At 42.6% G+C, this 12,651-nt stretch overlaps 1 protein-coding gene across 1 annotated transcript; it reads left to right on the forward strand.

Moving 5' to 3' along the window:
- Positions 1–237: 237 nt before the first annotated feature.
- slc25a24 (solute carrier family 25 member 24) lies at positions 238–12,641 on the forward strand. Its single transcript, XM_020499478.2, has 10 exons — positions 238–897; positions 2,301–2,427; positions 2,539–2,626; positions 3,533–3,644; positions 8,626–8,784; positions 9,054–9,206; positions 9,402–9,509; positions 9,700–9,867; positions 10,110–10,260; positions 11,757–12,641. The coding sequence occupies exons 1-10, from the start codon at positions 718–720 to the stop codon at positions 11,936–11,938; spliced, it is 1,428 nt and encodes a 475-aa protein (XP_020355067.1). The 5' UTR covers positions 238–717; the 3' UTR covers positions 11,939–12,641.
- Positions 12,642–12,651: the final 10 nt, after the last annotated feature.

Below are 12,651 nucleotides of genomic sequence, written 5' to 3' on the forward strand. Positions count from 1 at the left end.
CCTTCCTATTGAAATCTCTGTTGCACCAAAGATATGATAGGCTACGGTCGGTCGAGAAAACATCATATCAATAGGCTTTACTGGGGAATCCACACGCTTCCAGAGGGGCACAAAGCAGTAGGGAGTGGTGTATAGGCTTTGGGGAGACACACTGATAGAATAGACTAGGCTACTTGTTTACACTAGGGTGTGTCCATCCAAAATGAAATGAGAGGAGGTCTCAAAACCCACCCTTTTTTTCCAGACAGCTTACCCTGCCAGGATTTCTTCTTATCTGAAAGTAGTTATATAGTTGTTAACATAAATTATTGTTGATCAGTGAATGCTACTGAATTCTGACACATATTTTATTGCGATTCGAGGCTGCAAATCGCGGAAGTCGTCTTGACACTCAAACCAAAGATGGTGGAAGAATGAAGATGGGTCACTCAGGCCGTTTACCGTTGAAAAAAAATTCCGTTCCGGTCTGCTTAACGGGGTGGTTCTCCTTCTGATATCAATGCTATAGCAGCTGGGTCGGGTCCGCTTAGCTCATGCCAGTAATGTAACCAGAAAAAAATGCGGGAGTTAGATGTCTCGCTTCCTCTTCCGTCTCTGGCCAAACCACAGTTGGCAGTGGCACGCAATTGATCTTCCAGTTTTTCTCCGCGGTCTCCTGTATTCATTATCCTGTCGAGTTTTTCGAGTGAATCCTTTGAATTTTGGATAACTGCAATAATGTATCAAGTCGTAAGAAAACTCGTGTTTACAGATTCACATTGTGCCAGTGACGCTCCGAAGACTTATGAAGAATTATTTGAGAAATTAGATACCAACAAAGATGGAAAAGTGGATGTTGCAGAACTCAAAGAGGGCCTCTCTGCTTTGGGCATTGCTTTCGGGAAAGGAGACGCGCAAGTAAATAGCGCTTTACATGTGAACAGATAGACTGTCTATATGACAAAAAATGTGTTATTTTAGTGTCACAATGACATTATTGTGTAGAGCAATTTATAGATGTACACAATATGGTGGTTGTAGCCCCTCCCATTGGCAAATCGTGTTGACAGATGCCAAGGAAATATATGAAAAAACGTGTTATTTTAGTGTCAAAGTACATTATTGTGTAGAGCAAGTTATAGATCTACACAAGATGAAGGTTGTAGCCCCTCCCATTGGCAAATAGTGTTGACAGATGCCAAGCAAATGTGGGATTTTAACCAGTGACAAGGGATAGGTTTTACTTACTAAGCTATACAAAATTAAATGTATTCTAATCTATTATTTGTTTGTCATTTAGCAGACACTCTTATCCAGAGCGACTTACAGGAGCAATTAGTGTTAAGTGCCTTGCTCAAGGGCACATCGACAGATACTCTAACCACTGGGGCAGCAGGTAGCTTAGGTGAAGTACTGCATATCTTGCAGTACTTCACCTCTCTTTAAAGGATTACCATTAAACAATCCATTCACTGTATTACACGTATCCTATATCATAAAGAGAGCATTGCACATGGGCATCCCATGTCATCATTTCCCTAGATATGACTGAGGATGTTGGTTCTTGATAAGACTCAGTATCTTAACATTTCCATATTTATTTCCATATACATATAGATAACACCTGGATTTGTCATATAGTACCGGGTAGCCTACTGTGCCATCTGAAAGCTGCAAGAATAGGGCATCATTAGAGATAATTTTGCCTGTAGCTTCAAAAGTTGAAACAGGAAAGGCAAGGTTTTATTGTTGCGGTGCAACTAAGGATAAGGACACACCTTTAAAGGTAAAATATGGCATTCCTGCGTTCCTTAGTTTTCTCCCAGTCACAGCCTTATGACTTTTCATGTATCTGTTTGCACAGAAAAGTGAAAGGCAACTTAACCCAAACCCTAAAACATTCATTCACGAAGGTCAGCATCAGCTCATCCTTGATACTTATAATGATATGAATCTATCGCCTGTTGTATGGAAGTTGAGTTGACATATAGATTAGATCATTTTAAAGTCAGGTAGCCCATCCCTGGGTGAGGCAACACACCAATGCACTTTGACCCCATTATATTGATTTGGTCTTACAGTCTACAGTACAGCATCCCTGTAAATTCAATGAATCATCAGTGTTCTCTATAAAGAAAACAGTAGGTGGCACAATAGTCCAGCTAAAGGTTGAACAGCCAGCTGCCGCTCTCCAGTGAAAGTATTTCATGTAAGGGTTTTGGAGAGATTTTACAATTATTATTTCAAGCTAGGAATGTCTACACTAAGAAAATGTACAATGGGGGTGGTTTGTAAATGTGTTTTTGTTTTATTATTCCCAGAAAATAGTTTCATCTGGAGACCAGGACAACGATGAGGGTCTTGACATCAATGAGTTCTCCAAGTACCTGAAGGAACATGAGAAGAAACTGCTGCTGACGTTCAAGAGCCTGGATAAAAACAATGATGGTATAGTAGTCTAATCCCACTACAATATATCAATACTTAAAATACAGTCAATTATTTGATTCAATGTAAATTATTCAATATTTTATCTCATGGCATTGTTTTTTCCTACAGGACGCATTGACTACATGGAGATAAAGCAGTCCCTTGCCGACCTGGGGATGGACATCAGCAAGGAAGAGGCAGAGAAGATCCTTCAGACGTAGGCCCTCAGTCATATATCTCACTGTCTGGTGTCATGGTGGCATCAGCTGTTAAACAACCCACATTGGGCATATATTTACTTTGAGGATACAGTACATAAACTCCCGCATGTTATCTGAGCTTACTCTGTGGTTGTTCTGTCATTAAATGTTTATGTTGGGCCTGGCACTTTCACTATCCTCTGCTTGTGGTGGGTGGGGACCTCTGCATGGCTGCATTCTAGCCCAGCTAAGCTCTCCTGCAGTGGAGCTGATAACATTAATACAGCCCCTGACTGGGGATGAGAGTGGATGATAAACACCTAGAATGAAAACCAGGAAGTGCCATTACATTGATGTGTAGTTTCTAGGCTGTGTTGATAGCACAAATATTATATTCTTTAAATAGATTATAGTTCAGTTAGAAGAGTTACTACAGGACAGGGAATGACAGAGAGTGTTCATTTCCATAAACAAAGCACTCAGATAGACTGACTCACTTTTTGTCTAACAAATACTGGAGAGATTAGTGGAGAGAGAGGGATGAAGCAAGATAGAAGAGATATAGAAATAGACAGGGAGAGCAGGTCTCCAGTAAAGTACAGCATGGATCAGTAATCTCATTTACTTATTGATTACTGTCGCTGCTGTCTGCTCTCAGTGGAAGGGCAGCCGTGAACTTGTCAGGAGTTAAACCAGGTTGGGATTTGAGAAATATCAGTGTCATTTTCTATCCTAAATCCACTAGTTGTTTTGCAGTCTGCAAAATAAATAAAAAATGTTCACTCTCCTTACACATTGTTGGAGTTAATCCAAAATACACCACCAATACTTGAATGTCCTCTATTTGCTGCACCATTATAGTTATTTTTCCCCATTGTACAGACTCAATGACAGTGTCACCCTTCTGTCTCTCTGTGCTGCAGCATTGATGTAGATGGAACCATGACTGTGGACTGGAATGAATGGAGGGAACACTTCCTCTTCAACACCGCCACCAACCTGCAGGACATTATCCGCTATTGGAAGCACTCCACAGTGAGTGAGTGTGAGAGAGATATATTGCATGTTTGTGTGACTGAGTTTGTTTGTCACTGTTTTGGAGTGTGTACTTGCTGAGTTATCCTACACATCACTACAACCTGATACATCAGTTAACAGTAGGGCCGCTTTCAAGGAACGGGACATGGACGCTTGCAAGAAAACCAGCTACGACCTCCGACGAGCCATCAAACATGGAAAATGTCAATATATAGGACTTAGAATTATACTTCACCGGCTCGGATGCTGTTCGGATGTGTCAGGGTTTGCAGACAATTACGAAGGGAAATGAAGCCGTGAGTTGCCCAGTGAAGCAAACCTCCCAGACGAGCTTGAATGCCTTCTATGCTCGCATCGAGGCAAACAACACTGAGCCAGGCATGGGAGCCCCTGCTGTCCCGGACGACTGTTTGATCTTGCTCTCCATTTTATTTTTTTTATTTTTTTATTTTACCTTTATTTAACCAGGTAGGCAAGTTGAGAACAAGTTCTCATTTACAATTGCGACCTGGCCAAGATAAAGCAAAGCAGTTCGACAGATAAAACGACACAGAGTTACACATGGAGTAAAAAACAAACATACAGTCAATAATGCAGTATAAACAAGTCATCCATCCATGGCCAATGTGAGTACGAATTTTAAACAGTTAACACTCGCAAGGCCACTGGGCTAGACAGAATATCAGGGTGCATTCTCAGAGCATGCCCAGACCAGCTGGCAAGTGTTTTCACAGACATTTTCAACATCTCCTTGTTCCAATCTGTAATTCCAACATGTTTCAAGCAAGACCACCAAGAACTCAAAGGTAACCTGCCTAAACCACTATCGTCCCATAGCACTTAAATCTGTAACCATGAAATGCTTTGAAAGACTGTTCATGGCACACATCAACACCATCAACCCAGACACCCTGGGCCCACTCTAATCCGCATGCCGCCCCAACAGATCCACAGATGACGCAATCTCTATTGCACTCCACACTGCTCTCTCCCACCTGGACAAGAGGAACACCTATGTGAGAATGCTGTTCATTGACTACAGCTCAGTGTTCAACACCATAGTCCCCTCCAAGCTCATTACCAAGCTCCAACACATCCCTCTGCAACTAGATCCTGAACTTTCTGACGAGCTGCCCCCAGGTAGTGAGGGTAGGGAACAGCACATCTGCCATGCTGACTCTCAACACGGGGCCCCCTCAGGGGTGTGTACTTACTCCCCTCCTGTACTCCCTGTTCACCAACGACTGTGTGGCCACGCACGACTCCAACACCCTTATTAAGTTTGCTGACGACACAAAGGTGGTAGTCCTACAGGGAGGAGGTCAGAGGCCTGGCAGTGTGGTGCCAGGACAACAACCTCTCCCTCAACGTTAGCAAGACAAAGGAGCTGATCGTGGACTACAGGAAACATCGGTGGGGCTGTACTGGAGCTGGTCGAGAGCTTCAAGTTCCACGGTGTCCACATCACTAAAGACTTAACATGGTCATCTCACACCAGCTCAGTCGTGAAGAAGTCGTGACAGTGCCTCTTCCCCTTCAGAAGGTTGAAAAGATTTGGCATGGCCCCTCAGATCCTTAAAAAGTTCTGCAGTGGCATCTTGACCCGGCTGCATCACCGCTTGGTATGACAACTGCACCGCCCTTGATCGCAAGATGCTACAGGGGGTGGTGTGGATGGCCCAGTACATCATTGGGGCCGGGCTCCCTGCCATCCAGGACCTCTATACTAGCCGGTAAATTGTCAAAGACCCCAGCCACCCAAGCCATAGACTGTTCTCTTTGCTACCGCACGGCAAGCGGTACCGGAGCGCCAAGTGTGGGACCAAAAGGCACCTGAACAGCTTCTACCCCCAAGCCAAAAGACTGCTGAACAGTTAATCAAATGGCTACCTGGACTATTTGCCTTGACCCTTTTTTGCACTGACTCTCTTACACTGACTCTAATGTACACTCACTCGACTCTACCCACACAGTCAGAACATGCTTACACTGACACTCCAACACATACACACTACACATATACACACACACATACACACACACAAAAGACACTCACACATGCATATTGACGCCACACACATACACACACTTTCAAACTCTTCAAATACGCTGCTGCTACTCTGTTTATTACGTATCCTGATTACCTAGTCACTTTTACCCCTACCTACATGTACGTATTATCTCAACTACCTCATACCCTGGAACATTGACTTGGTACCGGTACTCCTTGTATAAAGCCTTATTATTATTTATTGTGTTACAATTTTTCTATTTTTATTTGTTAACTTACTTACTTTTTAACTGCATTGCTGGGAAAGGGCTCGTAAGAAAGCATTTCACGGTAAAGTCTACACCTGTTGTAGTCGGCACTTGACAAATGAGCTCAACTATATCACAATCCCATATCAAAAGATTGGTGGTGACAATTTTGCACCTTGCGTACAAGCTCAACTTGTAACAAAAGGGTTAGGGTTAGGTTGAATACAGTAACTATTGTTGAAACAATGCTTCAACTGTCATTACATAAGGACAGTGTAATGCTGCGGTACCCTGTCTGCCCTTCACAACAGTTTGACAGACAGTAGAGGGGAGAGTTGTGAATTAGAGTTCATTTCCTGCTGGTTCTGGAGAGGTCTCAGGACTTGTGTAATGACATGGTTCCTCTCTATGTCAATGGGATCAGACTGAGTCAAGAGTCAATCAAGAAACAGGCAAAGGAGGGAGAGGAGGAGTGATAGAGGTGAAGTAATAGGCTTTGTCTTCTGTTTATACACTCATGTAGAGGGGAGGATTGTCTCCTGAATGAAAGACAGGCAGTGATGTGGAGGGAACCAGCCAGTCACAGTAGAGGAAGGAACAGTCAACAAACTGACAGGTCATGTGGCAGTGCAACCTGGGGGTGCAGTTTTTATTGCTGAATATTTTGATATCCTCATGTCCTACAAAAGTGCTCTCCAAACCTGATCCTGGAGAGCTTTGGATCCTCTGCCCATTCATCCACCCAAGAGAGAGAGGTTGAATAAACCTGCATGACTTAGCTAAACTAGGCTACGGTAAGCTAATTTAAGGCTGTCCTAGGAGGGGATTAGCTTGTTAGTGGCTTGGGACGGTGTGGGGGGTAAGGAAGTCAATGTGATGTCAGTCTGGGCGGGATAGGACCATCTTGTTGTTATTGGGGTGGAGGTAGGCTAAAGTGCCACTGGGAAGTTGACTGGCTGGCTCAGTACATACAACTGGCTATTGCATGGCTCCGAATCGACAGACCGACCAGTACCAGGATCAGTATCACGGCTCAGATTCGGGCTGGGGCGACATGGCACTGCTGCAGCATCCCAAAGAAAAGTGGTTCTATATTGATTTTGAGGATGATGGAAATATCTATGAGGTGGAGCTTGAGGTGGTAAGTTCCATAGAGATCCTATTAAATTACAAATTCTACGGTAAGATCACTCCTCTGTTCTCTATCAGCTCAGGTGTCACAATGGACTTAAACTGAATTTATACTTTGTTTTGTCCATGATAAAGTACATGTCTTTACCAACACTGAGCACTGAGGTGATCGTATTGGTCCTGGAAGTCAGTATGCACATAAATAGTTTTGGTTTGTTTATATTGTTGGTGGCGAATCTGTTGATTATGTTCATTACTGCATCCAGAGTTGTCTTCTAAGTTTTGTTTTCATTGTTGTATTGAAAATGGTGCATTGAATTTGCATTACATTGAAGGTGGTCATTTTTGTCCTCAAAAATTGGAGCAATCTGCTATGACTTGATAATAACACAATTGTACCACTGTAATAATATACTGGTATGTAATTGTTGAAATGGGACATTTTGTTTCCATTGTACCATATTGTTAAATGAGTGTTTTGCATTGTTGAGCTAAAATGCTGTAATTGGTATCAGTGGTGTGCATGTAGACATACACATGAGACACACCATGTTACATAAAGTGAGAATTAGGCCAAGGTAAAACATCAAGGGTTCGGTAGGATTAGGTTCAAGGATGGCATGACGTTATAATTGGTCAGGGTGTTTGGACAGTGCTGAGGGGTATACTACAAAGCTGGGTCAATGATTTAGTTAGCTAACTTTCCTACATGTTCTGAATTTTAACTTTCTTTTTTTTAAGATAATGGGCATGTTCTCATTGTTTCAACAACCAAAATCACTTATCTAAGTTTAGGTTTTTACTGAACCGAAAAATCTATAGTTATTTCTGGTTGTTCATCAAAGTTAGCTGACTAATTCATTTGATCGTGCTAGTATACCCCTCTGGTCTTATGTCACAGGTCTTGGGAGGTGAAGGGTTTGTTGCTGTGCAGTGCTGCAGTTGTGGGGTTCAGGTCTCTGGTGAAGGACAGACGTAATTAGTGAGTGGGACTTAAAGATCTTGGTGAGATATTATCAAATAGGACCCATCTCCTTTACATGTTGGTCACCCTGATGATTTTGATGATGCTGCTCATAATTGAGTCTCCATTGCCTCATCATTCACCAAAATATTCATAATGTTATCAGCATTTGTTCTGTTTGACGCTCTTTCGATGTGGTTTTTCGCGCTTTTCCGAAAAATGCGCTTTGCTACTCGCAGACCCACGTATATTTTAATTGGTTACTAGAATATTTCAGCACACTTTGAACCAAAATGGACCGAATCAAGTTTAGTATGGAGGTGCTATTGTTGTCGGTCTAGAATTAAACCTGGTCCACGCCACGCGCTTCTATAGTTTTATGCATTCATATGCATTTTATGCGATGTGTAATTGCAATGTTGTTTAGGCTACTGGTAATTTATTTAACTTGAACTTTTTGTTCGAACAAACTACTTATTTATTCGACCTGGAAATCAATAGTATTGATTGGGGGTGCGTGTTTTCTTGCGTAAGAACACGCGTGTCAAGACTTTATTGGGGGCAAACTCAGTGTTTCTAAATGTTGGCTATATTCGTTAACAGTGTACATGTGTATTGTGATAGGTTCTGGATATTGGGGACAGCCTCACCATCCCTGATGAGTTCACAGAGGAGGAGAAGACAACAGGTGTGTGGTGGAAACAGCTGGCAGCCGGCGCCATGGCTGGGGCGGTCTCTCGTACAGGCACCGCCCCTCTGGACAGGATGAAGGTGTTCATGCAGGTATGTACTGTGGGCCTACATGCCTAACTCTATTAAGCATATGTCCAAGAAATGTATAGTGTATGTCCTTCTTGGTAAAGTTAGATGCAGTATACAGTAAATGTCAGGACCATATCAAATAAATGTACCTTTATTGTGATGTTTGGATGACATGGGGTGATCCTACCTGCAGGGATCCAATTACAGGGAGCTAAGGAGGGGGCCCCCACAAGAATTGAAATATCAATGACCCCCCCGAACCCTGATTATTTGTGATTTCTCTTTCTCAGGTGCACGGCTCCAAGACCAATAAGATCAGTCTGGTGGGGGGCTTCAAGCAGATGATAAAGGAGGGGGGCGTCAGCTCCCTGTGGAGGGGCAACGGGACCAATGTCCTGAAGATCGCCCCTGAGACAGCCATCAAGTTCATGGCCTACGAACAGGTGAGAAACAATCAACCGCCTCTCTTCGTTGTTTTTAAGACCTGTGGATCAGGTCTATTTCAAGTTACTTTTTTCTTATCTGGTTAAGCATGTAACCACAAGACCGGGCATTATGTCTACTGCAATTGTATTCTGTATGTATGTCTCTGGGCCATCAGCACAGTTTCACTTTGTTGGCTCTGTTCCTCTTGGCAGTATAAGAAGATGCTGTCGTCAGAGGGAGGGAAGGTCCAGACCCACGAGAGGTTCATTGCTGGGTCACTGGCCGGGGCCACGGCTCAGACGGCCATCTATCCCATGGAGGTGAGAGGATGCGAGGGCAATGGAATGGGATGGTAATGAAGTGGAGGGGAGTAGAGAGAAGGGAATGATAGAGGAGATACATAAATGGGTATTAACATGAGCAGGAAGGAGAGAGGAGGGGAGTGCAGAGAGAGAATATATTCTGTGTAGTTTTATAACCAGCTAAAGTCTCTCTGCTTTGTCCTTTTAGGTAATGAAGACTAGGCTTACGCTGAGGAAGACTGGACAGTACTCAGGAATGTTTGACTGTGCCAAGAAGATCCTGAAGAAGGAGGGCATGAAGGCCTTCTATAAGGGCTACGTTCCAAACATTTTGGGCATCATTCCATATGCTGGGATAGACCTGGCAGTGTACGAGGTGTGTCCAAACATTTCTAACTGGATAAAACAGTTTTTTAGGTTTTGGACAGGTCATTGGTATAGCCTGGTCCCAGATATATGTGTGCTGTTTTGTGTTGTACTTCTTTGGTTTTTGGTTATACAGCAAAAACTTTTGATGTTGGACCCAGTTTTACCACTAAATGTAGGTGATTGTGATCTCTTGGCCTAATCATGTTTCCTGACTCTCTTTGTGCTCTACTCTACCCCTTCTTACCTCAGAGTCTGAAGAATGCGTGGCTGGCCCGTTATGCCAAAGACACAGCCAACCCTGGGATCCTGGTGCTGTTGGCCTGTGGTACCATCTCCAGCACCTGTGGCCAGCTGGCCAGTTATCCCCTGGCTCTGATCCGAACCAGGATGCAGGCAGCAGGTAACCGTCCTATCTCAGAGATCACTCAAAACCCAATCCTGTGACTGTACAAAGTGTTACAACACTGTCACATATTGAAACAGACTGGTCTTATAGACTAGATGTAACATAGTAAGGTAAATGGGAATACCTAGTCAGTTGTACAACTGAATGCTTTCAACGGAAATGTGTCTTCTGCGTTTAACCCAACCCCTCTGAATCAGAGAGGTGCGGAGGGCTGCCTTAATCGATATCCATGTCTTCGGCGCCCAGGGAACAGTGGGTTAACTGCCTTGCTCAGGGGCAGAACAGATTTTTACATTGTCAGCTCTGGGATTCAATCCAGACACTGACACACCAACGCTCTTATGGTGTGGTTACATAAGACAACGGTTACTTAAGACAAAAACAAAAGGAGGGTGGTTGGTTGGGGTGAATGGATGGATGGGTTTATAAGGCAAACGTCTAGCAACCCATAGGTTGAATGTTTGAATCTCATCATGGACATGTTTAGCATTTTAGCTAATTAGCAACTTACAAGTAAAAATACTTGTAGCTAATTTACAATTACTTAGCATGTTAGCTAACCCTAACCCTTTAACCTTCCCCTAATCTTTTAACCTAACAACTAACCTTAACCCAGCTAGGTGAATCAAACGAGTGTGCTCGCATACTCTCTTAAAAGACCTTTGCTTAAAAAAATGAGAACAAAGTGGCAATAGTACTGTTTGGCCATTTTAAGACGCCGTAGCCAGTATACACTTCCTCAAAATAGACCGAATAAATCTAAGATCACTCAAGAAATATGTCATTAATTTGGACTTTTTTGCTGAGATCTTAGTTGCGCAATTTTACATCTAAGACGTTTGGTGCATTATTTCTCAATGAAAAAATGTGCATGAAAACGAGTCGTCTCTCGTTGAATGACAAAGAATCCCTACATTTGACGGACGAAGTGGTGTACACTTCGGCTCCTGAACTTTGGCTGGCCTTGGGAAAAAATGTTGTGTGCCCGAACAGCCCGAAAAATCGTTTACCTTAGTAAAAACAAAACATAAAAATGTCATCATAATATATGCAGAAACACTTCCTAACTGTTTCAGCTGGAAAGCGTGCGGACGTCTTAACACTAACCTCTAGCCTAGCTAACGTTAGCGTTAGCCACAGGAAATTGGAGTTCATAACATATTGTACGAATTTAAATTCGGAACATATCATGCGAAATGTTTGATGGACATCCACAAATTAATACATACCATACGAAACATATCATACTAAATTGAGTGTCTCGGATTTATGTACAGAATAATAAAAAATGCTCTGAGACCAGGTTGAGAGAAACACCAAATCCCACTCCGGTCTCAAACACAATGTATTATCATGGCCAAGATGACTGACTTTTATATAACTTTAGCAATTACTCTTTACAATCTATAGAGGAAATGGTGTTGATCGATTCAAATTAGTCCATGGTAATACCAACTTAATTTCCTCCCTGTCTTTCCCTTTTCTCTCAGCATCCATCGAAGGCTCAGAGCAGGTGACCATGAACCATCTGGTGAAAAAGATCTTGGAGAAAGAAGGATTCTTTGGACTGTATCGTGGAATCCTGCCCAACTTCATGAAAGTCATCCCAGCTGTCAGTATCAGCTATGTGGTGTACGAGTACATGAGGACTGGGCTGGGCATCTCTAAGTGATGAGTGGTATTGTATTAGTGTGTGTGGGTTCGCATATGTGTGTCAGTTAGATTATTTGATACCATTTCCCTCCATATTTTCAGTGACATTTGTTGGGGTAAATTGCAAAATGCAAAAATACTGTTTACCTGTTCCACCAAAGCCTGGACTTAATCTAGTTGTTGCTAGGGTGTTAGTCCATTGTCCTGGGATCTTTTTTATTACAACCACGCACACAAACTTTCCAAGGCAGTCTGAATGGTCATTAGTCAAACACTATAGCGGTTTACGTATTTCAAGTTTACCCAAGCTTCCCATGTATACCCCATTACCAAAGAAAGATACAGAGGTCTTTTTACATGTTTCACCCGAGATGCACAAACCTTAGATAATGTTATTATTTTTACGTAACGCACTAGACACGGTCAGTTACTGGAGAAATAAACGAAAAAATATTCTGGCGGAATTAGGGTTGTGTTCTAAATTTGAGTGCCAGGGTGAAATAGAAGATGGCTCCTGTCTTGTTGGAAGGAGGAGTCATGCAAATTTTGTTTTGCACATCTTGGGTCCATGAAAAAGGAGTATGTGCCTTATTGTGTGATTTGTTCAGATCTCTGCATGGGACCTGTGGGCCTGTCCATCCATCCAATTCGTCTTGCCTTTTTTCCAAAGTTTTGTTAAATTAAATACTCCTGTTTTACAATAAAAAAAGTCAATAATTTAATACAAAGGTG

The sequence above is a fragment of the Oncorhynchus kisutch genome, linkage group LG13, assembly GCF_002021735.2.
Source record: "Oncorhynchus kisutch isolate 150728-3 linkage group LG13, Okis_V2, whole genome shotgun sequence".
NCBI classification, from domain to species: domain Eukaryota; kingdom Metazoa; phylum Chordata; class Actinopteri; order Salmoniformes; family Salmonidae; genus Oncorhynchus; species Oncorhynchus kisutch.

Bases quoted from the DNA above. Each gene is read 5' to 3' on its own strand.
- slc25a24 (XM_020499478.2), top strand. From the start codon at position 718: ATGTATCAAGTCGTAAGAAAACTCGTGTTTACAGATTCACATTGTGCC. The intron at 3,645-8,625 runs GTGAGTGAGTGT...GTATTGTGATAG, and splicing joins GCTATTGGAAGCACTCCACA to GTTCTGGATATTGGGGACAG. The intron at 9,868-10,109 runs GTGTGTCCAAAC...TTCTTACCTCAG, and splicing joins TAGACCTGGCAGTGTACGAG to AGTCTGAAGAATGCGTGGCT.